Source organism: Barbus barbus (genome assembly GCF_936440315.1).
Source record: "Barbus barbus genome assembly, chromosome: 14".
Taxonomy (NCBI): Eukaryota; Metazoa; Chordata; class Actinopteri; order Cypriniformes; family Cyprinidae; genus Barbus; species Barbus barbus.
The window spans coordinates 16,736,585-16,763,461 of record NC_136742.1 but is presented as its reverse complement, the minus strand read 5'-3'; the positions used below and the strand labels follow the sequence as shown (position 1 = coordinate 16,763,461).

At 37.1% G+C, this 26,877-nt stretch overlaps 1 protein-coding gene across 4 annotated transcripts in view; it reads left to right on the top strand.

Moving 5' to 3' along the window:
• Positions 1–26,877, top strand: part of LOC306880257 (ephrin type-A receptor 7) — a 78,723-nt gene that overhangs the window by 22,284 nt on the left and 29,562 nt on the right. For all 4 annotated transcript variants that reach the window (XM_079433672.1, XM_079433674.1, XM_079433673.1 and 1 more), the window contains exon 5: positions 6,671–7,006. In XM_079433672.1, the coding sequence (XP_079289798.1) occupies positions 6,671–7,006 (336 nt within the window). The remainder of the gene's footprint in view (positions 1–6,670; positions 7,007–26,877) is intronic.

The following is a 26,877-nucleotide window of genomic DNA, read 5'->3' as shown; positions in this document are numbered from 1 at the left end:
TATATATATATATATATATACACAAATTTTAATATATTATAAAAATATAACTTATTCTATATAAAAATATAAAATAAAAATATATAATTTTTTTGAAAGAAATTAACACTTTTTATTCACAAAGTACACAAATGTTTCTTGAACACTAAATCAGCATATGTGAATGATTTCTGAATGATTTTGTGACACTGAAGTCTGGAGTAATGGCTGCTGAAAATTCAGCTTTGCATCACAGGAATAAATTATATTTTAAAATATATATTCAAATAGAAAAAGTTTTATTTTTTCCTAATAATATTTCACAATATTACTGTTTTACTGTATTTTTGATCAAACAAATGTAGCAACATTAAAAAATCTTACCAAACTTTTGGACAGTAGTGTAGAACGATGTAGGCGACACCATGCATTGTTAAATCACAAAGATATAACGTTAAAGAAGAAATTCAGTTGCACAAAGAATTAAGGGAGGATTCTAAATCACAGTGAGTCATAAAGGATGTGGCAAGACTTTGGGATAATAAGGATGTGACAGGAGGGAAAAAAATGCAAATCAAGGGGGTAAAACAAAAAACTTTTAACAAACATAAATCACATCTCTTTTGAAGTGTTGTGCATGCGAAATACTGTCCTCACCAGACTTGTCTTAATTATCTCGGGATTAAGTTATTGTGACCATCTGAATTGTCTGGGATGAAGATTTCTTTTTTGGGGATTTAAAGCCGCATGGAACTGAATGGTAATTGGGGGTGAATTTACATTCGCTGAATAAACACCCTGATGGACAGCTTTTTAAATGAGCGAGGTGTAAACCTAACGAATCTTAAGTTCTGTCAATACGCATTCATCTCCTCAGAACACGGATTAAGAGCGACCTTAATGAAATTCAGATTTCCAGAGTGAAAGGAATTAATATTCACATGAAGAAAGGTCTGTCATTGTTGAAAGGAAGAAAAAACAGCACAAAGTTTTTCAGAAATATTCACTTATTTGAGATTTTTATCTACAGTGCAAAATAATCCCAATGCCATGGCATAAATTCTCCCAGTTTACCACAACCTGTGAGGTGTCAAGATAAATGGGCGATACTTAGGCGAGCCTGCTGCGTTCGAGAGAAGTTTTTTTTCTTTTTAGATAAAACGAAAGAAGGGAGTTCTTGACAGCTTTCAGAGATGACATCAATCACCCGACAGCTGCGCATGGTGTCAGTACTAGCGAAGGTCTGGAAGGGGCGGTAGGAGGGTGGGACTTTGTGACAGAGAGAAAAAGAGGAAAAGGGAGAACGGGAGACATTGAAAAAGTGAGAAAGAAAGTAAGAGAAAGTGAGAGCGCATAACCTACATATACTCTCTTTTCAGCTCTCTTCAAGCCCTGGAATTGTCACTTTCATTCGTTGACGTGTCCCTGAGGGTGAGACTTTCCTTTTTCCCACTGTTGCTAAGGGACAGGAGGAGTACAGTAATAAAAGCAGCCTCTCTCGACCATCTCTCTCTGGCTCCATCCCTCAATCTACCCATGGTGCTTGGTACATGTAAGGCCAAAGTTCAGGTACCATGTTTGTAGATTAAGGATTAGTGGCTGGACTGTTTAAACACGGTTCAGAAGTAGCGGACCTCTGGGACACTCATTAGTGTGGTGAGTCTTAAAGGGATAGACACTCAAAAAATGAAATATCTCATTTACTAATCCCGATGTTATTCCAAACCGGTATGACTTTCTTTCTTCTGTGGCAAAACAAATCACTATAAATACAACCCGTATAGACACTACCTTTTAAAAATGTTGGGTTCAGTTTTTTTTCTCTTCAGAAAGGATGCATTAAATTGACCAAAAGTCATAGTAAAGACCTTTTCATTGTTACAAAATAAATGCTGTTCTTTTGAACGTTCAAAGAATTCAAAGGATCCCGAAAAAGTAGCATGATTTCCACAAAAAAATATTAAGCACAACTGTTTTTTTTTTAAACATTGATAATAATAAGAAATATTCCTTGAGCAGCAAATCAGCTATTAGATTGATTTCTGAAGTATCATGTGACACTGAAGACTGGAGTAATGGCTGCTGAAAATTCAATTTTGCCATCACAGGAATAAATAATAAAATAGATTTCACAATATATTCAAACAAAACAATTGTTTTAAATTGTAATACTATTTCTCAATATTGCTGTTTTTACTGTATTTTTGTTCAAATAAATGCAGCCTTGGTGAGCATAAGAGACTTCATTAAACACATTGCAATATCTTTTGAGTATATACTATGTTTTTTGCTTATGTGTAACAAGTAGACCGAAATCTAAGTCATTATTCACTCCAATATTGACTGCAAAAGATATATAGTCAACAAAAATGGCATTACCTTTCATTAAATTGAAAATAGGATATTTGTTAAGATTCATCTTCTGTGTTCCACAGAAAAAAATACAGTCATACAGGATCGAAACAGCTTGAGGCTGAGTGAATGACAAGATTTTTGGGTGAATTATCCTTTACTAGGAGGAGTAGCACTAAGACAGCCAAGAGCTGCTCAATGTGCAGATAACAACTGGATTCCTGAGTTAAGCTCCAGTGCTGCTTGGCCTAAGACTTCAGGCTTCACACACACACACACAAGATCATCAGGTTGACCTAATTAACTTTCCCTCACAGGAAAACAGCAAGGGTAAGAATCGTGACCACATTTTCCTGATTTCAAAGATTATTTTATTATTACTTTTTCGCATTCATTATCTCACTTTTTGGATTGGAAGGGTTTTCGGCTCCTTGTTAAAAATCACTCTTAGAAATGTGTCACTTAATATCATCTGCCAGACTTTTGACTAAAGGCTTAAAGTGTGGTCCACATCGCAGCTCATTCTGGCCAAGAACAGCCTACTTGGAGAGGGCAAGACCTGCATATAAAGCAATCAATCACATTTTTTGTTTTTACACGCATTTAAGTGCGGGTTTATCCAAAATAGATTATACCACAACAATGGACCGCTGTGGAAAAAAAAAATATTCAGATGGCACGGCCCTTTCCGTGAACGACTGTACAGAAAACACAAGAAAAAATAGAAGAGAAGTTTGCAGTTTTGTGTGTAATCTTCATCAGATACTCCATGAACAGACTGTGGGCGGTTTTAGGCTATACAAACTATAAAGTGTGGTTTAAAAAACTTATTTTAAAATAAGATTCAAGGGGAAAGCAAAAAGAACGAGTGTGAAAGAGTGCACACAGGCTTTAAGCAAACTTCATACCCATTAAAAGAATAGTTTGGTTTGTGGTGTAGAGAATCAAGCTGTCTGTGGCAGATATTTGTCCCAGTTTCCCCCAGACTTCCTCCAGCGTCCCTGCAGAATCAGTCTCAAAGCAGACTGCAGAGGAGATGACAGATTACATATATAGAAACACATATGCGCTCGTGTGTGAAAGAGCAAATGAGAGCAGTAAACTTGGAGGGCATTTTGTTGTTAACCAGCAGACGATGACGCTCTCAACAGTGTATGAAAAAAAGACGACTGCAGAACTCTCCAGACGCCAGATGTACACTCGACAGGAAAGTCTTGTTTTAGCCGTTTTCATTCTATACTCATTGTTTTCATCCTGGACTTAAAAAAGAAAAAGAAGAAAGAGAAGAAAATATTTTCAGAAATGCCAGATGTTCTGATTGTGATTCCATGTATACAAAGAGATAAATTCTACTATTTTAATTGTAATAATTAAAAAAATTGTACATTATGCATTTGCCATATGCAAATGAAAATCATGTTGTTCCAAACCTGTAAGACCTTCAGCTGGAGACCATCTTCGGAACACAAAATTAAGATTATTTCCATGTGACATCAGTGGTTCAACCTTGCGTCATGGTTCTGTCATGAACGCACATCGACTGACACGGAAGAGAAGAAATTGGTGAATAAAGTTGCTATTTTTGTTTTCAATGTGCATACAAATTATTTGTGTAGCTTCATAAAATTAAGGTTGAACCATTGATGTCACATGGACTATTTTAACGATGTCCTTACTACCTTTCTGGGCCTTGAACATTGTAGTTGTGTTGCTGTTTGTACAGGGTCAGAAAGCTCTCGGATTTCATCAAAAATATCTTAATTTGTGTTTTCCGAAGATGAACAAAGGTCGACATGAACGACATGAGCGTGAGTAATGAATGACAGAATTAAAATTTTTGGGTGAACTATCGCTTTAAATATTTGCTTTGATATGTCTAAAACTTGAATTTGTTCTATATTGAGATCAGGCGTGGTACCTTGTAAGCCGTCTGAAACCACCATGCCTTCATACAAAAACATTGTGCATTAAGTGATTAACGGACTGGGCAGTTTCGTACAAAGCCTCAAATCATGAAATTTGAACAACATCATGGATTGTTATTAGATTACAGTGCTTTTATTTAACATTTTGCAAGAATTAAATCAATAGGACCTCTCCAGTAGTGATTCATCTCAGTGCTACCTTGTTGCTTGAATAGATATGCTCAATCACAGCTTGACTTGAGTCCCTTCCTGTCTCAGCTGTCCATTTAAAGATAAACAATCCCTTGATCTCTGCCACTCGAGCGGAATGAGAAGGCCCTGCCAAATAGAGCCATTAGTGTTATTATTATTATTCTTACAGGTAACCATAGAAATAGAATGCTAAAGTCTCAGGAGGATAAGTGTGTGTGTTTCGGCTCTCCCCGAGGGGAATGGAGTAGGAGGGACATCATTAGCATCAGTAGGTGAAGTTGTGCTTGGAGCTTGCGAGATGGATACAGAGAAGAGAGAGATGGAGAGATGGACTACATCACTTCTCCTGCCACAGGTGGCCCTTTCATCTCCTCCGTTCACTCGTTCCCCTCCTACTTTGATGAATATGGATGGATGTGTGTGCCATTAGCTTTAATGAGGAGCAAACTTTAAGTGTCATATTAACCATTCGCACAATTCTAATGCTTGCTCTTTCCCCTCATTCATATGCATTGAGTGTTTTGTTAGTAAATGTCCGCAGTTTTGCAGACAGGCGGTATTGGCGACACCCGACTTGAAGCGACACATGACCTCGACATCACTTAGGTAAAAATGCAAACCAGACAGTATATGCAAAATATACTGGTACCAAATCATTTATTTGTTCATATTAGAGATACAGTATATAATTTACCTGTATCGGATGATATTTCATATTCAGTTACACTACTTTTACATTTAGATTACTTTTGCCTTCCTCTAACACTCACTTAAAATTCATCTTTAAAACTGTTCGTAAAATAATTGAATTATTTTAAAATAATCATTATTAAAATTATTTAATAATACAGTTCAATGCAATCTTAAAAAATCAGTCTTAAAACAGCAAATCTTAAAATACCATTTTCATACTATCCATTATATTTTGAAGTTATTTTTATTTATTAATTGTATATATTAATATAGTATTAATTTATTTTGAAGTTTATTAATGTCCATTTATCGATTATCCTCCAGAACATTGAAATATTATGATTGATAGATTTTAGTTTTAATATTTTAGTTTTTATGCAAAAAAAAACTGCATAGGTGTAATATTGCCCAAAGCTTGCAAATAGCATTTGAAATCTAATTATTATATTATTTTTATTTTTTGTGAACAGCTGTTTTTATAAATAATCTGTAAACTACAAAAAGAAAAAAAAACTATAAAAACTATCAGTAGATTTTAAATTCCTATATGAGAGATGCCATTGGTGGACAACATTTTCACCTCTTGCTAACATTTCTTTTTTTTTTTTTAAACGCTCACCAGTTGCTCTGTTATCAATCCCACAATCCCTCTTGTGAGCTCAGCTACCCTAGAGAACAGATTGAAAATGCCTATTCAGCTCCACACCAGAGGACATATACGGGTCACTATTTCACTTTGATGTACAAAAATCGAACCTCTCCAAAAAGGCAAACCCATGATGCAAGACCATCACAAAGACAAGTTCTAATAAAAGAGATATTGAACAGGCAACGGTGCTGTTATAAAAACATTAGAGTGATAAAAGCAAGGGCTTGGTGGTTGGATAAAAGTAGCAAAGTATAAATCATTGCTTTATGAGACGTGCCAGATTCCTTGGCACTGGCGGGGATTAGGGGATGATGGGTTGTTTTCCACTGTGGTCATCCGTCTGTGAGCTGGTTATTGTAGTCTGAGCGGAATCCTGCTCTGTTGCTAGTGTCGGGGCGACAACTCGCTCATGATCAGACTCTTAAATTCTGGAAGACTCCCTGTCTTCCATGGCTTAGACTCCCTGTCACCCTGGCAATCAAAAAAAAGAAAGTGATTTGCCAATTGTATCACCTCTTTTCTTTCCACAGGAAACTCATAACTCCCTGGCTCAGTAATGAAACGCTACCGAGTAGATGAGTACCAAGGCGGTCTTTTCTCAAGGTTTTCTACCTTGAAACTGTATCTTGTTGTGCACCGTTTCATTGTTTTGCTACATCCCTGGTCTACATCGACCTTGGCAGTGCTCAAGTTCAACTCCCCAGCATTCTTCAGCATAACATCTCTATGTATCTAGGTTACGGTATAATTGCATGTCAGGATTTGCCAAGGGCCCAGATTTCTCATATTTTCATGGTGTTTTTGTCTCGAGAAAAGACTAGAATGCTATTAGATATAAGTCACATGTTTATCTAAGCATCCCCCTCTTTTCTTACTACAGGGCCACCATCAGCTCCTCAGAACCTGCTTTACAACATCAACCACACCACCGTCAGCCTAGAGTGGACGCCGCCGGCTGACACGGGCGGCCGGAACGACGTGACGTACCGGATTATATGCCGCCGCTGCACCTGGGAGCCGGAAGAGTGCTTTCCTTGCGGGAGCAATGTTGGCTTCTCGCCACAGCAGAGTGGATTAACGGACACCTACGTCACCATCACCGACCTGTTAGCTCACGCAAACTACACCTTTGAGGTCGAGGCTGTGAACGGCGTGTCCGACCTTAGCCGTACCCAGCGACTGTTTGCGGCCGTCAGCATCGCAACCAGTCAAGCAGGTAAGAGGTTTGGACTTCAGTGGCTATTCGGCTTGACACCATTCTGATGTGCTCTTGGTGCGTTTTTCGTGTTGCTTGGTTGGACGGCACTCTCAACTCGAGGCTGTATAATTTCAACTATTGTATTCACGTTTCTGTACTTACCGCCGTTGGGATAATTTAACTAATTATCTGGCAACCGTGTTCCTGCAGTTCATAATTTGTGGTTTTGTGACGACTATACTGTGGTGAACAACAACAGATGATAAATAATAGAAGTCACGCACAAGAATACCTCTCTTGTTTCCCCTTTAGTTTTTATTGTCTGCCAGAAGAACCGTCACCTTTAAATATCACTTACAGTCGCCATGGTTGACATTTCCGCAAGACTCTTTGTTGAATTCTTGATAAATGATATGAGCTTTCACTTTATCCCCTGAAATTAAATGGGTGGCAAATGCTTGCATTGGTGCTGAAGTCATGGCCACAAAAATTATTAGCTCGACGAGTGGTTGCTTGTCTTTGGCTCTCCCTCTTTCTCTCTTTCTCTCACGCTCGCTCTCTCGGGAGTTGGCCATAATTTAAGAGCTGTTTCTGAGACTGCACATGCTACAGAAATGCATGTTTTTTTAATGAACTATTTTTTATGGATCTGCAAAACAAGATTTCTCTTTCATGCCCAAGCATCCATGAAATACAATTTGCCTTCAAATGCATACTGGTTCTGGTCATTAACAAGAGGTTAGTAGACAGTGATAGCTTAGCACCGTGCTTCAGCTACTAGCGCATAGACTGCAGTGTTGTTGTATGTTCACACATACAATATTTGACTGTTTTGTTGTGAGTCTTGTTGTTTAGAAAAGAGATCCCACTGTGTCATCCAACAACTGACTAGTTGATTAGTGAAGCTGACTTTTTCATCTAGATAATATATAATATTTTTATCTAGACATATTGTTGATTAGGTTATATGGATTTTTATGTATGTCTAAATTTTAAATCTATAATATAATATATAATATTAGAAATATAAATAAATATAAATTTTATCTAGACATATGTTGACTAGTTTATCTAGATGTTTTATGTAGAAAATTAGTATAATTATATCTAGACATGAATACCCAACTAAAAAAGTAATATATTTAAAATGCATTTATTTCATACTTAGTTCAAATCTACTAACATTTATTGATGTATCGCTCGAGACTGATATAAAAGTTATATTTAAACTTTATTTGGAGTACTACTTGTACACAATGCACATTTCTTAATATTAAGCCTAAAATGTGTTGTAATGTCACTGTTGATGAGGATTGTATGATCTTTAATAAATATACAGTCATGGCCAAAAATATCAGCACACTTGGTAAATATGAGCAAAGAAGGCTGTGAAAATTAATCTGCATTGTTAATCCTTTTGATCTTTTATAAAAAAAAATCACAAAAATCTAACCTATCATTGGATAATAAGAATTTGAAATGGGGGGGGATATCATTATGAAATAAAAGTTTTTCTCAGATACACGTTTGACACAATTATTGGCACCCCTCGAAATTCTTATGAGTAAAATATCTCTGAAGTTTACTCCCATTCATATTCACAATTTTGAGCACTCCAGGGTGAATATGAACATGAAATTATCCAGCTATGGCTTCCTGTTTCACAGAAATATAAATAGGAGGGAAAACAAAGCCCAAATTCCCTTAATCATCCATCACAATGAGAAAAAACAAAGAATATATTTCTGATGTGCAGCAAAAGATAATTGAGCTTCACAAATTAGTGAAGTGGCTTTAAGAAAAGAGGTAGAGCAGTGAAAATTCCCATTTCCACCATCAGGGCAAGAGGACATGTGTCTATATCGTCCTAATGCATGGTGAGAAGGAGAGTTTGAGTGCCTAAAGACTCTCCAAGGACCACAGCTGGAGAATTGCAGAAAATAGTTGAGTCTCGGTGTCATCCAAAAACAATCTCCAGCATATTCAGTTATCAGACACAACTGGAACTTCAAATGGAACTGGCTTCTATGGTCAGATGAAACTAAAAAATTAGCTTTTTAACAGCAAACACTCAAGATGGGTTTGGGGAACACAGGGATAAAAAAGTACCCCATGTGTACAATGAAATATACTGCTGCATTTTTGATGTTGTGGGCCTATATATCTGCTGGAGGTCCTGGACATCTTGTTTAGACACATGGCATCATTGATTCTATCAAATAGCAACAGATAAAAAATCAACAAGTGACTGACTCTGTTAGAAATTTTATAATGGGCCAGGTTTGTATCTTCCAACCGGACAATAATCCAAACACAAACCTCAAAAACAACACAAAAATGGGTCACTGAGCACAAAACCAAGCTTCTGCTATGACCATTCCAGTCAGCACTACTTCTTCCCCATATAATGTGCATTAAGCACAAAATGAGTTTTTCTAATTTAGCAGACTTTAAGTATACCAGTTTAGTATATTTAATTAAATACATTGTAGTATATTTATTTTTCACTATGGGTATGTTGTCAAGTTTATCTCTTTTTGTCTACAAAATATATAATATTAAATATGTAGTCCATTTTCTCTTTATCTAGATTATTATATGTTATTCTTATCTAGACACCATGCTAAGTAAAGCACCTAAGATCTTCAAGACAGATATTTTTGTCTGTTGTGTTGTGTCTCGAGAATCCTGCTTCCTGTTCCATTGTGTTGTGCTTAGTTCAGCTGTTTTGGAATGCAAGCATGTGTTTAATGTAAACACTGTCAAAGAAATACAAAAAAGGTTCTTTTTAATCTAGACCAATTAGTCATCCAGTCATTCAGGTAATTTACAGACTCGTTGATTCTGACAGTGTGTAGTTTTGTACATCCATAGTGTTTCACCACCTGCATTCAAAACTCAAGCTCTCATTTGCATTTTTGTTGTTTTTATGGTTTGCAAACAAAACAAGGTCAGTGACAGGATAACACAAGCAGCTCATGCATGCACGTGTTCACAGAGAGATGAGGGAAGAGACACAGAGGGAGAGGCGATAATGACCTGCAGCCAGTAAAATGAGGGAGGAACAGAGCTGAGGAGGAAGGGGAGAGGGGATGATGTATGTTTCATGACAGGGATCGTGACAGAGACACTCGCTGGAGTAAGGAGCCACAAGGACACACGGACACCTTGGTAGGATAGGAGCAGAGAGAGAAAGCGAGATAAGGGACAGAGAGAGTGGGGGAAAAGACCCTTGTCTCAAAGTGAGAGCCGGCCGTAATTATGTCTGGCATACTGACAACAGACAATTACACCAGCCACCCTGGGCAATATTTAGTCATTAGTTATTGTCAGATTGAGAAAATATATTAGTAAAGCCCTGTTTTCTGTAGTGCCAGTATTACCGGTTTCATTTTTCATGTCTTTCAAACTAGTAGGCCAAAAATGGAGGACAGAATAAAAATTTCCCATTTGAATGTGAATAGATTCTAGCAAGGAATGGGTCTCTGTGGTTGACAATTCAACTAGTCCTCCAATGACAGGTTAGTCATGTTCGGACTGTCAGCCCAAATCCGATTTTGTGCGAATCTGGATGGAATCTGATTTGAATAACTGACTGTCCACACAGTGTATCGCAACTGTTCATATCTGATTTGTGTGTCCATAAGTGCTCTTTTGTTTTACGGAATGTGCGTTGGTTTCTATGGCAATGCTGTTGTGTTGTTATGCCCATGCTAAAAACAACAAAAACAGCAATACAGTTTGCAATATAGATGTTGTCTAACAACATGACAATATGTTGCCGTCACTCTGGATTATATTTTGTTTTATGAGGCAGTGGCAGAAACGAAGGAAGCTGGAATGTGTGACTTTATTCCGTGCTGCCGTTTTTGCTGGTTTCAACACTCAAAAAAGTGTGTATACTAGCAGTATAATGTCTGTTCCCACTTGACTTGCAGTTCACAACAACAAGCTTGTTTCTGCAAAAACTTCTGATGTGTTTATGTTTTACGTGGCTTGAGAACGTAAAAAAGCTACGCTAAATCCGATCTGACCGGTCAGACTAAAACGGATTTCCAAGAATACGATTTGAATTGGATTGCAAACCACATATGAATGTAGCTTTAGTGAGGTTGGCTCGTTTAGGATTTTCTCCTTTTTCTTTTAGTTTTGATATTTTATCATTAGCAACAGAATTTAAATGAACATTTCTTTGTGCTTCATTCATCTGATTTTGAATACAAGAATCCATCTTCTAAGTCCCTCTAAAAAATGCGTCTGATTGTGGTCAGGCAAATCTGTCTAATTATACAGGACTACCAAATGGACAAATCAACTGCACATCCTTGAGTCTAGCTTTGCATGTATCCACATTTGAATGAAAATAAAACGGTTGCCCACTCAATTACTCATATATTTAAAGATTCACCTTTAATAATTAAGCACAGGCTCCATTTGAATACAACAGGCTCACTGTTATGGCAAACCGATAGGAGCCCTGGACAATCAGCCCCTTGTTTAGAGCCGAGATGGAAAATTTAACCCTATCTGAGCATGCTCAATTCTCTGCTCGCTGGAGCCTTACAGGCACAATTTTACCCCTGGGTTACCACTGCAATGGATAACTACCTCATAATGGGCGGGAATGGAGCTTCCTGAAACAATAAGCTACCGGCCGGTCAGACAGAGCAGGACACTCATTAACACTGATGACTTTATCAAGGCCTTCAGAGTAGAAAAAAATGGCATCTTTTAAGCTCTTCCCAAGTCTTATTACCTGGGGAAGGATACCAGAAAGAGTATAAAGAGAGAGAATGGAAAGGTGAAGAATCTAATGCACATTAATAAATACTACTTTTTTTTTTTTTTTTAGATTCATTAGTTTTAGCCTTGTGGGCAGCGTGCCGATAGAGAGAGAATCCCAACTCCAGGACCTTTCCCGTTCCCACTCCCACTTCACTTCCTGTCAGCTCTGATCTGTTCAATCATAATAAAGGCGAAAATGCCAAATATAAATCTTTAAAATAATAATAAAAAATAAATCTGTTCGTATTATTCTTAAATAAAACAGTCAAAATAAAACTACCCTTCCCACCTCTGCTGATGAATATGATAAAAATGTATTATATTACATGTTCAAACGTTTGGGGTCATTATGTTTTTAAAATTTATTTATTTATCATTTTTTTAAAGAAATGAACCGCAAAAACACATTAAATTGATCAAAAGTGACAGTAAACACATTTATAATATAAAAAAAGGAAAATCTGTTTCATTATAAATGCTGTTCTTTTTTTAACTTTTTTACTATTCTTTAAAGAATCATGAAAAAATGTATCATGGATTCCACAAAAATATTAAGCAACATTACAAATGTTTTCAACATTGATAATAATAAGAAATGTTTCTTGAGCACGGAATCAGCTTATTAGAATGAAGTATCGCGTGACACTGAAGGCTGCTGAAAATTCAGCTTTGTCATCGACAGAATAAATACATTTAAAATATATTAAAATAGAAAAGCTATTTTAAACTGTAATGATTTTACTGAGTTAATATTTACTGTTAGTGAGCGGAGAGACTTTTCAAAAACTTAAAAAAATAAATAAAGTACCGACCCTGAACTTTTTAATGTTATATTGAGCTATACCTTTAACAGCAGAAAAGCACCAAACAAAGACAAGGCAGAGAGAAAACAAGGGATGGATGAAACGGGGGGGGTGTTCTCATCTCTCATCTCCATCTGCATGAGAATAAGTCGGCGCTTCAGGCACCAAGCGTAGGAGTAGAAACGGTAAGGACAGCAGAAAGCAAAGGTGCGGAGCCAGAATCCAGATGGCTATGCATCTGATGAGGAAATCAGGAGTCCTCTCTTTAATTATCCTTCCACTACTGAGCGACACAATAAGCAGCAAAAAGAGAGCAGAAGAAGGGATGTGTCCGTATGAGAGAGGGGCTACTCGGAGTACTCATTGTTCCTCCAAAGCCTAATTACCTCCCTGCTCGCCATGAAATGGTTTTAAATAGCGACTGCTTCTGTATCGGCAGGTTCATCATCATCATTTTTTTTTTTATGCTCTTTTTTTTTTTTCTCCATTGACGGCCCTTGCCATCCCCCTGCAGACGCACGTGAATTCTCTCTCTCTTTAATGGCAATTCCTTTTTTCCTCTTTCTAGAGGACTGCATGGGAAGTTTGGTGAAGAGCATTTCAATCAGCATTCTATTGTCACTTGACATCTCTGTAGAGATGCCCTCGGATGCGTCTCTCTCTCTCTCTCTCTCTCTCTCTCTCTCTATCCCTTTCCTTCACTCGCTTCATCTCTCTATGTGTCTGTCTAAACAACACCCATTGCTCTTCCCAATGCTCTTGAGCGGAAATAGCTCAAAGAATAACCATTAATATTTATTCAGGAGAGTCCTTCGGAGGAAAACAGTGTGGAATCAGGCACCGAACAGCCCTTTCCACGCCACAGAATTCAGCAGCCAGATGTGAGACGCGCGTTTTAGATGCAAACAGCATGCGCGGTAAACAGAATCAAAGCGAGGGAAGGCGAGAAGCTGTGGAAATGGATTTTTAATGCTTAGGTTAAATGTCAGAAGAGCACGATGTGCATGTTGCCCGCTGATAGCTCCCTCTGACTGTGGCCCACTCTGTCTAGGATGTTGCAAAGTTGTTTAAGTGTTTGATAGGGAAGCACATTAACCCTGTACTCCGCTATGCTGCTCTTATCTTCTGCCTTAGAGGGGAAATGGCTTTAAATAAGAAATTTTATTGGTTGAGGCACATGGATTCCATACGTAGCCCAGTTTTTCCAATGCTTCTAGATTCCAGTCAGGTTATTTCCTCTCATCTCTCGACGAGAAACGCTCTGTAGCTCGCACCATACTTTGATCTCAAGAACCTTTGTGTTTCGAGCTGCACGACTGAAGTAAATAACAGAAAATGTTCTCTCTTGTTCAGGGCAATGTGGTCGCATTAGCAGGAACTGTTTTGTCGCTCCACATGTTTTACAGTCAGAAAAAAAAACAACAACTGCAACTGTGATCTTTTCTTTCCTAATGTGACATACAGCTTCTCGAACTAGAAAATATTAGGTGATTATTTGGTAAGGAATTGACTGGATCATTGTCGTTTACTATTTGCTGTGATCTCAAGTAAGTGGCATATTGTATGTTTTTGATTAAAGATTACGAAGGCGCATTGATTTTAAATAATAATGATGTCCACAGATAAGTCATTTCTAATAAACACTGTAATACTTCAAATGAAGCTGAACTCTGAGAACCCAAACGAGCTTGTTTTGTTCTGCAAGCTTCAGGCGACGTCCAAATGTGTCGCTCCAAGCGTTATAAAGTGCGGAAAAGTATTCACATGCCCCAGACTGAAAGACGATCCTCCCGGTATTTCTCTCGTAATTAATACGGCTGCTTTTTCGACACGTTATCACTGCAAAATGGATCCCGTTCAATACCCCTGAGAAGAATCACACTTTGGGGAACAATAAATCCATTGATTGATCTCTGCAAAATCCTAATCTGTGGCAGGGACGTTAAACAGAATGGATTGATTGATTCCCGGGATTCCCAGTCGGCCAGTGCTAGGTGGTGTAATTTTCTTGTTAAACGGATCCCTCAAGCCTCTTTTGTAGCATTTGTATGCCATTTTATGTTACCTGAGAGGCCTTTCTCTCTCTCTCCCTAGCCACTCTCTCTCTTTCTCTCTTTCTGTCTTTCCTCTTTTGGTAATTCCATCTGTGGTAATTTGATAAGAGCTGGACCGGTCGCTACAATTCAACAGCTGTGGTTAAATCGCTGGTGGTCTGGCTCACAGTGGCCTCAGTGGCCTTACTCTGGGCACTTAACCTGTGGCATTGTGCGGAATGCCTCGCGATTCGTCCGTCACCCAATCCGTCAGCAATGAATAATTTTCATGGAAGGTGCACTTTAATTACTTTCCCATTTAAATGGCATTGCGGTGGCCTATCTAGGTCATTAATCTCAGTGAGGATCCTGTTGCAAGTCTTTTATTGCTGGCAAACGAAGCCCCCCAAATCCCCCAGAATCTTCTCTGCTTGACTGACTGCAGACTCCCAGCAGCCACTGCTCCAGTGTGTCCTTCTAAACTGGCCACTGTCACGGAAGTGAGAGAGACAGACAGAGAAAAAGAAAGGGAGATCTACACTTGTCTCTCAGCATGAGTGAGGGGATGGAGGGGAAGTTTGCCAACCACCTTGAAGGGACCTGTTGGACTGAATGTGAGCAGGACTTTCTAGCGTCCAACAAGTGGAGTCAATTGCAACTGGCTGTTCAGAGGTTTGCCAGATGAACCATACTTAAAAGTACTTATAATACTAATTTGCAACAGCATTATGTTAATTTAGGGCTTTAAAAGCAATTTTAAAATACTAGTTAAATTTATATTTTGATTAAATAGATAAAAAAAGCTTAAAAAAATTAAATTATAAAAAAAGTGAAGTAAATACATATTTTGCTGGTCCATTTTTACAGTTAAATTGAAACCCCCTATTTGTTTTGTATGCACAGAGAATATATATTTTTTACAAGAAAAGCTATTTGTCTTTCTGCTTCAAAATTACATTGTGTTACTTGCTGTTTCTTAGTACTAATTTACTAGCATTTAAAGTAAAAAAAAAAAGACTAATTTTTCATACTTTTTTCAGTTAGGGACTGATGCAGGTATGAAAAGCATAACTTGAATGTATTTAGGTTCACTTCATTTTCTGTGCCTCTTATTCAAACTTTCCTTCCACCACCCTCTTGCTCAAAGTCATCTTTTCTCTCTGTCAGATGAGCGGATACCAACTCGCTCAATTATTTAGATTCCTGTGAGGCAAGCAACAAAGATTTCAGACAAAGCCCCCCCCCCCCCCCCCCCCACCTCTTTTATCCCTTGCTTTTGCCATCAAATACGTTGTCTCTATCTGAGCAAACGAGTATCAGACACTTTCCAAATTAGCATCAATCTTTTTCGAGTTCCAGGTGCCTACCATGCATCAAAGTTGGTGGCCTTTAGTCTCCTTGTAATTGTCACCACCTTCTGAACTTTCTGAGACTTTTCACCTGAACGTCCTCAGATGTGCCATCAGCAGAGAAATATAAATTGGAACAAAAATGGAAGCGTCACATAATGCTGGTGGCCTTCGTGGCGGGTGGTTGTTAATGGCCAGTTCTAACTGACAGGAGTTAATTGAACATTCTGACTGGATAATTCATAGAGGCTTTGAGAAAACTGTTTCAGCTCACAATGAGTCTGATATAAGGAGGTTATGAGGATATTTTAAACCCAGAAGCAGTCAGGCACTTCTGAATAGGGTACTAGCACATGTTTTTCTAGCATGAAGATGGAGTACAAGAGGTAATGTGTATCTTATTTTATATAAAATAATATTACATTTATATAGATATCTATATCCATTATAAAAAAAGAAAGAAAAAAAATTGTTAAAGGAGTCATCGGAAGCAAAATTCACTTTTCAAGTTGTTTGAACATAAATGTGTGTTGGAAATGTGTGTACACATCCATCCTATAATGAGTGTTCACATCCATCCTATAATGATAAAAATCCATGTTTTTTTTGTTTTTTTTAATCCGGTATATTAAAATCTCCTTTCTCAAATCAGGCTGTTTTGAGGTCCCTGTCAGGATGACGTAGTTCTGTACAGGCCGCTCCCACGAGAGTTGATTGACACAGCTGTCTTACCTTAGACCCGCCCTGAGTGAGCTATAACAGTCCGCCATTGTGTCGACTCCGGAGCAGGGGAAGACAAGAATGTCTTTGATTAAGTGTTTTGTTGTTGGCTGTAGTAATGAACATAGCAGTTGTCATTTACTCCTAACATCTGAGCCGCTGAAGACACAGAGGATTAACGTTACTTTCATTTTGAAGGGAATGCGCCGGTCCCCGATCTGCCTAAATGCGTCTATGTTTGCGCGAATCATTCATGATGCAGCCTCACCTACAGAAGAAGTCAGTGTAAGGGTTTTTTATGAATCTTTGCAAATCGCCTTTCCTAATAATGTGCTAGTTAGCCAGTTTCGCTGCTGAAGTTTACAGTCTGCTCGCCACACCACGGAAAATAGGGAGCGGGGTTAGCAGAGCTCATTAGCATTTAAAGCTACATGGACTAAAAAACGGCTTGATGAAAACAGAGCTGAGTTTGACAGGGCAAAAAAGGTGTTTTTTACACTACCATTGAGAAATTTAATGTTATAGACTTTTAATTAAGACCCTAAATAATCATATCAACTTGTGCAAAAAGGGCATCCAATGACCTTTTTAAAACACAATGTGACATAGGAAATAACAATAGCAAGTAGAAACATATAATGGATTTATATTATAATTATAATTTATGACTCCATTTCTACTTAAAAAAAAAAAAATCATTATACTATTGGACTTTTGGACACAACCAACATGTCAGGACACGTGTTTTAACTGTTAGTCCACAGCTTCAACCTGACAAATTATTTGGAAAAATTCACACATGCACACAGTCACAAATACAAACAAACGCACCTGTGCCACTCTGTCCTCCTGTTTACATGCAGCATGTGTCCTTGTGTTAGCCTGTTCTGAGGTTAGAGTGTTTCATTTCCTGCTGCAGAAGGGTTGAATCATAGGGAGTTACTGTGGTAGTTTGTGACTGAATTGAGATATGTGTCAGCGGTGCCCGAGACCAGCTGCCGCAACCTACCACACTCAAGAACAAACTCATCGCCTTAACGGCTCACACTTAAAATGTGTGACTATGAGAAAGAAATTGCGTGCATGTGCATTTAAAGTGTGTGTGTGTGTGTGTGTGTGTGCTTGAATGTGAAATACAGCTGTAGAGAGGCAAATTCTTTAACCCTGTCTTTTGCCTGTGTGACAAGCACGAATCTGTGTGCCAAACGGAACAGCGGACGGGCACGTCTGATATCATACTACTTTAGAACAGCCTTGTCAAGCTTGTCAAACACTCAAGGAATCAGACATATACACACATTTTGGTGATAAGTAAGGAAAGGATCCTTATATTTAATGGTTGTCTGGAATTCTTGACTCTGATTGGTCAATTTAGTTTGTTAACATTAGTTAATGCACTGTGAACTAACATGAATAAACAATGAACACCTGTATTTTCATTAACTAACATTAACAAAGATTAATAAATAGTGTAATAAATGCATTGTTTATTGTTTGTTCATGTTAGTTAATACATTATCTAATGTTAACAAATGACACCTTAATGTAAAGTGTTACCAAATTATTTACTTATTTTAGATATGCGCCCATATTAAAAATCTGTCTTGTACCAATAAGCTAATCATTATTTTTCATGTTATGGATAATATTTAAATATAATACTATTTTTTGCAGATAAATAAAAAAATGTAAACATTCAAATCAGTCATGGTACATTATATTGCACAGTATGAAAATTGTATTTGAGACTTTTTTGTTATTGATTTAAATCAGTCTAATCGTAATATTATAAAACATCATAGCATCCCTTTTTTAGGGACTGGCCCTTTTTTTACTTGATTAAAGGCCAGAAGATGATGGAAAAGTTCTCCTTTTCCTCATTATTCTGTTGTTCATTGTCTCATCAACGCACCGTCTCCTGTGGAGAAGGAAACTAATTATGTCTTCATCCCTTCCTGTTCGCACCTCCTCCTATTCTCTCCATTAGCCAAAGAAATTCTAATGAGTTTTAGTCTAGCTACTTTTGGCATGGGAATAAGTGAAGGAGAATATAAACGTTCACTAGAATAAAATCGAAAAAAAAAGAAACATTTGTTCCACAATTGGCATCTGCACAGAATCATCAACTTTTTTGACAACTTTTAGCTGTTTCGTAAGCGTAACTTTTTTTCATCTCTCACACCTGCTGGTTTCTGTAAGCTATATGTGACGGTAACACACACAGACACTCACACTCTGCCTCTCAGCCATATTGCTCTGGTGCCTTTTCATCAAAGCTGCAGGACGATATGAGGGCCATCTGCTCTCCTGGCTTTTAATGTTTATAGTATAAAACAACAATAAAAAGATTACAGCATCCACAGACTGAGTGAGAGGAATCTATTCGGCAGACAGATGGGGAACACAGCTGGACCGGACACCGTAAAAAAAAGGGTAACAGGAGGCAGAGAGGATGCTGGGATGGCTGATAGTGACCATCAGCTTTGAAAAACTTATTTCTGTCTTATCCAACAGCAGGTGTTCTATCATTGCAGTGGACAGGAAGGCTTGCTGCTTTTGTTTAGGACAAGCTTTGTATCGCCACAATTAAAATCATCTCTGTCACTTATGATATGGGCCAGGAGGCTTTTCTTTATCTTTTTGTGTCCATTTGTATCCTTTTGGATTAGTTATCATGGCTCGGCAATAAGGAAGGTCTGATAGCCCGGAGCCAGTGCGAGAGTGTTTCGAGCCAGTTGAGGAAATTGTCACACACCCCCCAAAAGGGTGTTTGTGTGTGTATAGGTACATCTAAAAAAAATAGTATATCGTGAAAAACTGCATTTTTTGTAACTTATTTCAAAAAGTGAAACTTTCATATATATTTTACATTCATAACATGTAAAGTAAGACATTTCAAAAGTTTTTTGTTTTAATTTTGATGATCATCAAAGGTCATGAAAGTCAAAATCCAGTATCTCAAAATATTAGGATATTTATATTTGAGTTTCATTAAACGAACATCTCTACAGTATAAATTCAGGGTATCTCTTGTTCTTTGAAACCACAACAATGGGGAAGACTGCTGACTTGGCAATGGTCCAGAAGACAATCATTGAAGTCACAGAAGGTCATTACTGAAAGGTGTGGCTGTTCACAGAGTGCTGTATCAAAGCATATTAAATGTAAAGTTGACTGGAAGGAAGAAATTGGGTAGGAAAAGGTGCACAAGCAACAGGGATGACCGCAAGCTTGAGAATACTGTCAAGCAAAGCTGATTCAAACACTTGGGAGAGCTTCACAAGGAGTGGACTGAAGCTGGAGTCAGTGCATCAAGAGTCACCACGCTCAGACGTCTTCAGGAAAAGGGCTACCAAGCCACTTCTGAACCAGAGACAACGTCAGAAGCGTCTTACCTGGGCTGTGGAGAAAAAGTACTGGACTGTTGCTCAGTGGTCCAAAGTCCTCTTTTCAGATAAATTAAAATTTTGCATTTAATTTGGAAATCAAGGTCAGGAGCATGGAGGAAGACTGGAAAGGCACAGAACCCAATCTGTTTGAAGTCCAGTGTGAAGTTTCCGAAGTCAGTGATGATTTGGGGTGCCGTGACGTCTGCTGGTGTTTTTCCTGGTCCATTGTGTTTTATCAAGTCCAGAGTCAATGCAGCCATCTACCAGGAGATTTTGGAGCACTTTCTGCTTCCATCTGCTGACAAGCTTTATGGAGATGCTGATTTCCTTTTCCAGCAGGACTTTAGCACCTGCCCACAGTGCCAAACCCACTTCCAAATGGTTTGCTGACCATATTACTGTGCTTGATTGGCCAGCCAAAATGCCTGACCTGAACCCCATATGGAATCTATGGGATATTTTCAAGAGAAAGATGAGAAACAGTTGATCCAACAATCCAGATGAGCTGAAGGCTCAATAGGTCCTCAGCAGTGCCACAGGCTGATCGCTTCCATGCCATTCCTCACTGATGCTGGAATTTGTGCTAAAGGAGCCCCAACCAAGTAGTGAGTGCATAAATTAACATACTTTAAAAACTTGAACTTTTCTACTTTGCAAATACTTTTTTTTTTGATTGATCTTAGGAAATATTCTAATATTCTGAGATACTGGATTTTGACTTTCATGAGCTGTAAGCTCTAATTGTCAAAATTAAAACAAAAAAACTTTTGAAATGTCTTACTTTTACATGTAATGAATCTAAAATATATATGAAAGTTTCACTTTTTGAAATAAGTTACAAAGAAAATGCAGTTTTTCACGATATTAATTTTATTTAGATGTATCTGTATAAAGTTTAAAAATTAAATACCAAAAATAAGCAGACTGTAATTAAATAAATACATTAATTTTTTTATTTATTGCTTGCTTGATATATGAAATATTTAAAACCTTTTAATTAAACATTATTTAGCAAAAATAAGCAGAATATATGTTAATAAATAAATACAAATATATAAATCTATTTATTTATTGTTTTTGATATAGAAAAGAGTTTAATAAGTTGTAAATAAACATTCTTTACCAAAAACAAGCAAACGCGTTAATAAATCAATAATTTTTTTGTTTGTTTTTGATATAGAAAAGTACTGAGCCCCTAAAGGGACATTGGCAAAAAATGAAGACTTTCTCGTGCGCACGAGAAACTATCGCGTGTGCACGCGAAAGTCTTAATTTTTTATTTTTTTGCCAATGTCCCTTTAGGGGCTCCGTAGAAAAGATTGAAACTTTTAATTAAAATATGTACCGAAAAACAAGCACAATGTAAATAAATGTATCTACATTAATCTATTTCAGACAGACAGATACGTTTTTGTTCTTGTTGTTATTTTTTTTAGTGGGACTAATGAAAATATTGTCAGGGCAAGTGCAAATCTGAAATTCTATAAATTTATTTCTTTATTTGTTTATATATTTTTTATTTTATATAGAAAAGATTAAAAATAACTTTTAAATAAACGTTTTTTAACCAACAAAAATAGCAAAATGTTTAATAAATCAATAAATGCATTTTTGTTTTTGATATAGAAAAGATAGAAACTTTTAATTGAAATGTATTTACCAAAAACAAGCACAATGTAAATAAATGTATCTACATTAATCTATTTCAGACAGACAGATACGTTTTTGTTCTTGTTGTTGTTGTTAGTTTTTTTAGTGGGGTCAAGTGCAAATCTGAAGTTAAACAGAAATAAAATATCTCTTATTTTTGAGCCCTGGTTATGAAAGCCAAGACACTTTAGTTAAATATTTAGCCCCACGTTTGAATTTGTAAATGGTACCAAACAAGGGCATTTGGCATAACCATATTGTACTAACAACCATGTGGAATGTACCTGTGCAGATTTGTGCAAAAGAACAATTTCAGACTCAAGGGAAATGCTCAGTTGTTTGCTCTTTTGTTGCTTTCTTACGTTTCCTTCTGGTTTATTTATAGAACTCGTTCCTTTTATACTTTCCTTTGCTGAGAGGAATGAGATTTTTCTTCCCTGACAGTACAGAGGGAAAAAAACTGAAATTGTGAAAATATAGAGCATTTTCCCCCTGCTTTAGTGAAGAGCAGGCGCCCACTTTCACATGCCGTTAAAACAAAACAAAACACAAACCGCCACCTTTGTGTTGCTTTGTCTGTTTTTTCTGACCTTTCCTCTCTATCTGTAGAAAAGAAAGGACGGGGGATTCCGTGTGGTCTAGACAGGTGTGTTTCCTCTTTCAGAAAAATCACAGACTGTAAACAGGTTAAGCCCTTTACCCCTACCCTCGGTGACAGATGTGAACACGATATATGAACAAGTTGAAATTTTTTTTTAAATTAATTATTGAAATTTACGAGGACCCTGTGTATGTTTAAAAGCCACAAGAGCTACAGTGATGGTGGTCTTTGTGTTCCGATTGGCCCAGTCTGAGACAGGGGGAGGGATTTTAAATTTGAAAGGCTATTGGTCTGGTTTAATAGTGAGGGATTACAGTAATTCTAGCCAATAAACCAAAATCAGACTAGAGCAGCTTCTTTTTTAAAGATGTGTACTTTGATTAATGATGCTTGTGTTAGGCGGACCACTTTTAGAGACAGCGCCATTAAGAGTGATTCACGGCATCGGATACTGATTAGTTCCATATGGACAGAGAGTTCATTTGACCGGAAATTAAGACATCTTTGTTATGTGTGCGTCGTTCTGTACTTCTGCATTTTTATGTTTTGTCCATCTTTTCCAGGGGGAAAAAGCAGATTTTTTAATCTAAGTTGGAGGTTTTGAATCTGGCTATTCTCCAGACTTTAATCAGACTTCAAAGGATCCGTGAGACCTCTCTAACACCCCCCCTTATGTCTCAATACTTTCCACTTGCTATCCTCTCAAACTCATAGAAAACTGGTACGGCGACTGTTTGCAGAAGCTGTGCAAAAACCAGCGACAGGGGAAAAAATACAGTTTTGCGAGTTGAAGAAGAGAGTGAAGATAAGGCTTTCACATGCAACCTAGTAACGTCACATCAAAATGTTGTGTATCCAGAAATTAAAACACAGACAAACTGTATATATGCATACTCATTTATTTCAGTGAGCTTGTATGTTAATAGCTTTCTACCACACACAGGTCAAAGTTCAAAGTTATTCTCATTTCATAAAAGTACAGAAAATAGGATTAGGGGCCAGCTATCCTGGGTGATGATTGTCAACTGGCCCTCTCTTTTATCTCTGCACTGTGTTTTAGTTTTAGTTATTTTTAGCACATCAAGCTAAACTAAATTAAAATGAAATATATTGCCTTAGCAACTGACTGAAATAGTTTTTTAAAATTCCATTTGACGTTTATTTTATTTCAAAGACCACATATAATTAAATAAGATCACATACATTACTGAAATATTATATTAAACATAAATGTTAAGTATTTTAATCTGTTTATATATATATATATATATATATATATATATATATTTGATCCCCTGATGATTTTGTACGTTTGCCTACTGACAAAGAAATTATTAACTTTCACCTAGTGTTGTGGTCAGATGAGACCAAAATCGAGCTATTTGGCGTGTTTGGAGGAGGAGGAATGCTGAATGCGGGGAAGTTGTGGCCTAATGGTTAGAGAGTCGGACTTGTAATCCAAAGGTTGCGGGTTCGAGTCTCGGGCTGGCAGGGATTGTAGGTGGGGGGAATGAATGTCCAGCGCTCTCTCCACCCTCAATACCACGACTGAGGTGCCCTTGAGCAAGGCACCAAACCCCCAACTGCTTTGGGGTGTTTTTCTGCTAAGGGGACTGGAGAACCGCACCGCATCAAAGGGACGATGGACGGGGCCATGTACCGTCAGACCCAGGGCATTGAAAATGGGTCATGGATGGGTATTCCAGCATGACAATGACCCAAAACACACGGCCAAGGCAACAAAGAAGTGGCTTAAGAAGAAGCACATTAAGGTCCTGGAGTGGCCTAGCCAGTCTACAGACCTTAATCCCATAGAAAATCTGTGGAGGGAGCAGAAGGTTCAAGTTGCCTAACGTCAGCCTTGAAACCTTAATGACTTGGAGAGGATCTGCAATGAGGAGTGGAACAAAATCCCTCACGAGATGTGTGCAAACCTGGTGGCCAACTACAAGAAACGTCTGATCTCTGTGATTGCCAACAAGGGTTTTGCCTTCAAGTACTGTCATGTTTTGCGAAGGGGTCAAATACTTATTTCACTCATTAAAATGCAAATCAGTTTATAACTTTTTTGAAATGCGTTTTTCTGGATTATTTTGTATCCAGAAAATAAACCTACCATTAAAATTATAAACTGATCATTTCTTTGTCAGTGGGCAAACTTACAAAAACAGCAGGGGATCAAATAATTTTTTCCCCCACTATATATATATATATATATATATTATTTCTCTTAAACTTTACTTGTGTAATAGATTTAATAAATAAAATTAAAACAAACAATTTTAATTGTCTTAGACTTGTGTACTCTATTGTATCAGTCGTGTTTATTTACATGAAATACACTGTATTTTTTTCAAGATTGCCTGTGACTTAAAACAAATATATTTTAATTTCATACATTTTTTTTATGTTAAAATATTGATTTATTTAAAAAAAAAAAAAAAACATTTTTACTAGACTTCTACTTTTGGACTGTATTATATTTTCAAGGTTTCTTGTGAGTTCAAAACGAAAATGTTTTTCGATTTGACTCATTTAGTGGGAAAGGGTGTAAGAGGAGAGTTTTGGTAAACCACGACTGAGTAAGAGAGAGCTTTGTTTTAGCTTGTACAGGATCCGTCAGCAGCGCTCAGGTTCTCACACTAAAGCGAGCCAGATGGATACTAGAATCCTCTTCTCTTCAGACAGAGAGAATAATCAGCTCTTTCTCTGATCACCTTATTCTCAGGCCAGAGAGAACAAAACCGAAGAGAAGAATAAAAGCACTGAAATCAGCTTGAACTTTCAGGCCCCGCTGCATAGTACGGTTCCCTCGAACGTCTGTTTCCCAGAGGCAGATGTTAATTGGGCCATGCATCATCTCATTGAGACTAATGTAAACATTCTGGTAATTGATAACAAATCATCATTACAGGTGAGATCAAAACAGATCTACTGACCAACCACTACAAACTCACATAGTAATTTTTTTTCTAATAGGAAAGCCTCATTAACAAATCTGTTTGTTTCTAGTTCCATTTCAACTCGACATTAATCACAATCAACGCAAGTTTCTGTTCGCTAACAGAACAGAGCAGTGGGTCTTTTTGGGCCTCATTATTTGTAATCCGATGGACCGTCGCCGCACAGTAATGACGCAGGCCAACAGAAGCAAGACCGCTTGGAATAAATTTTAGGAGGCAATACATCTGTAAGCACTGACAAGGGCTTTGTCTAAACACGCTTAAAAAAGAAAGATGTGGCGGCTTTTCATACACAGAAGGGATTCCTTCACGCTGGGTTCTGTGCGTCTGTAAAGACGTCAAGTCCAGATGAGACATAAAAATGATAGGGCTGTTCACCTGCAATGACAGATACATGCAAACAAACACGATCCGCATGACTCAGAAGTCTTGTGCAACTTTCGCCGCAGTGGCAGACGAACAGCTGGTGCTGGTGTGTGAGCGTGTCTGGAATTAGTTTAATATTAGTTAAGATGACCTCCATCAAAGTCTGTTCACCGCAGAGCAGAAGAACAAAACCAGACGCATCTCTAAACAAGCCAGTTGTAATGTTGAGTCATCCATTTTTCAACTCTAATAACAAGGATTCTGCTCACATGCAATTTGTCTGTTCACACCGAACATGAAAGTAGGGTGTGACGCGACACGGTCAATCACAAAACACAGCCAATAACAGCAGTTCTCTCTTTGATCGTGCTCATACAACTGAAGAATGCAAACTAAGAGCACATACCACATGGGATGCTTGGTATGGCCTTTCCTGTGGATTTGGATGGATTTGTAACTTAATGTCTCTTTTCATCCATGTTTGATACATGAGGAGTTGTACGATTTTGTGATTTACGCATGTTCAGTTGAGATCCAGAGAACCCAATGCTATGTGTAAAAATAAAAAAATATTTTCAAAACTGCCATTTTAATAATAATAGTTATTATTATTATTGTATTATTATATTCAAATCCTTGTTTACTAATAAAGCAAGATCCTATTTTACAATGAAATTAATTTAATGTTTCATTACAAATATTAATAATAATAATAATAATAATAACAAATTATTGTTAATCACAATAAAAAATAATTTGTAATTATCATTATTATTAATCATCATCATTAATATTAGAAACATATTAAAGGAATTTGATTGAAAAAAATCTAATCTTGATAAGAAGAAGAAGAAGAAATATTAAGATGATGATCATCATCATCATTATTATTGTTATTATTAGTATTAGTATTATTATCCTAGTTAAATACAATAATATATTAAGATCCTATTTTGCCTTCAAATTGCAAATTCAAAATGTTTATGACTTAATCAGCATCATTATTATTAGAAACATATTAAAGGAATTTGATTGTAAAAATGTAATCTTGATAATAATAATAATTTTTGCCTTTAAGATGTTTTATATGTTCCTATGACACAAAAATCAAAAAACAAACAAAAACAGGCAAGTGTTATTGAATCTGTAACCCTCTGTTTAAATGGTTAAAGAAATAACCAGAACTAATATTAGCAAGGTTTTTCTGGATCCAGCTGAGCACACACACAC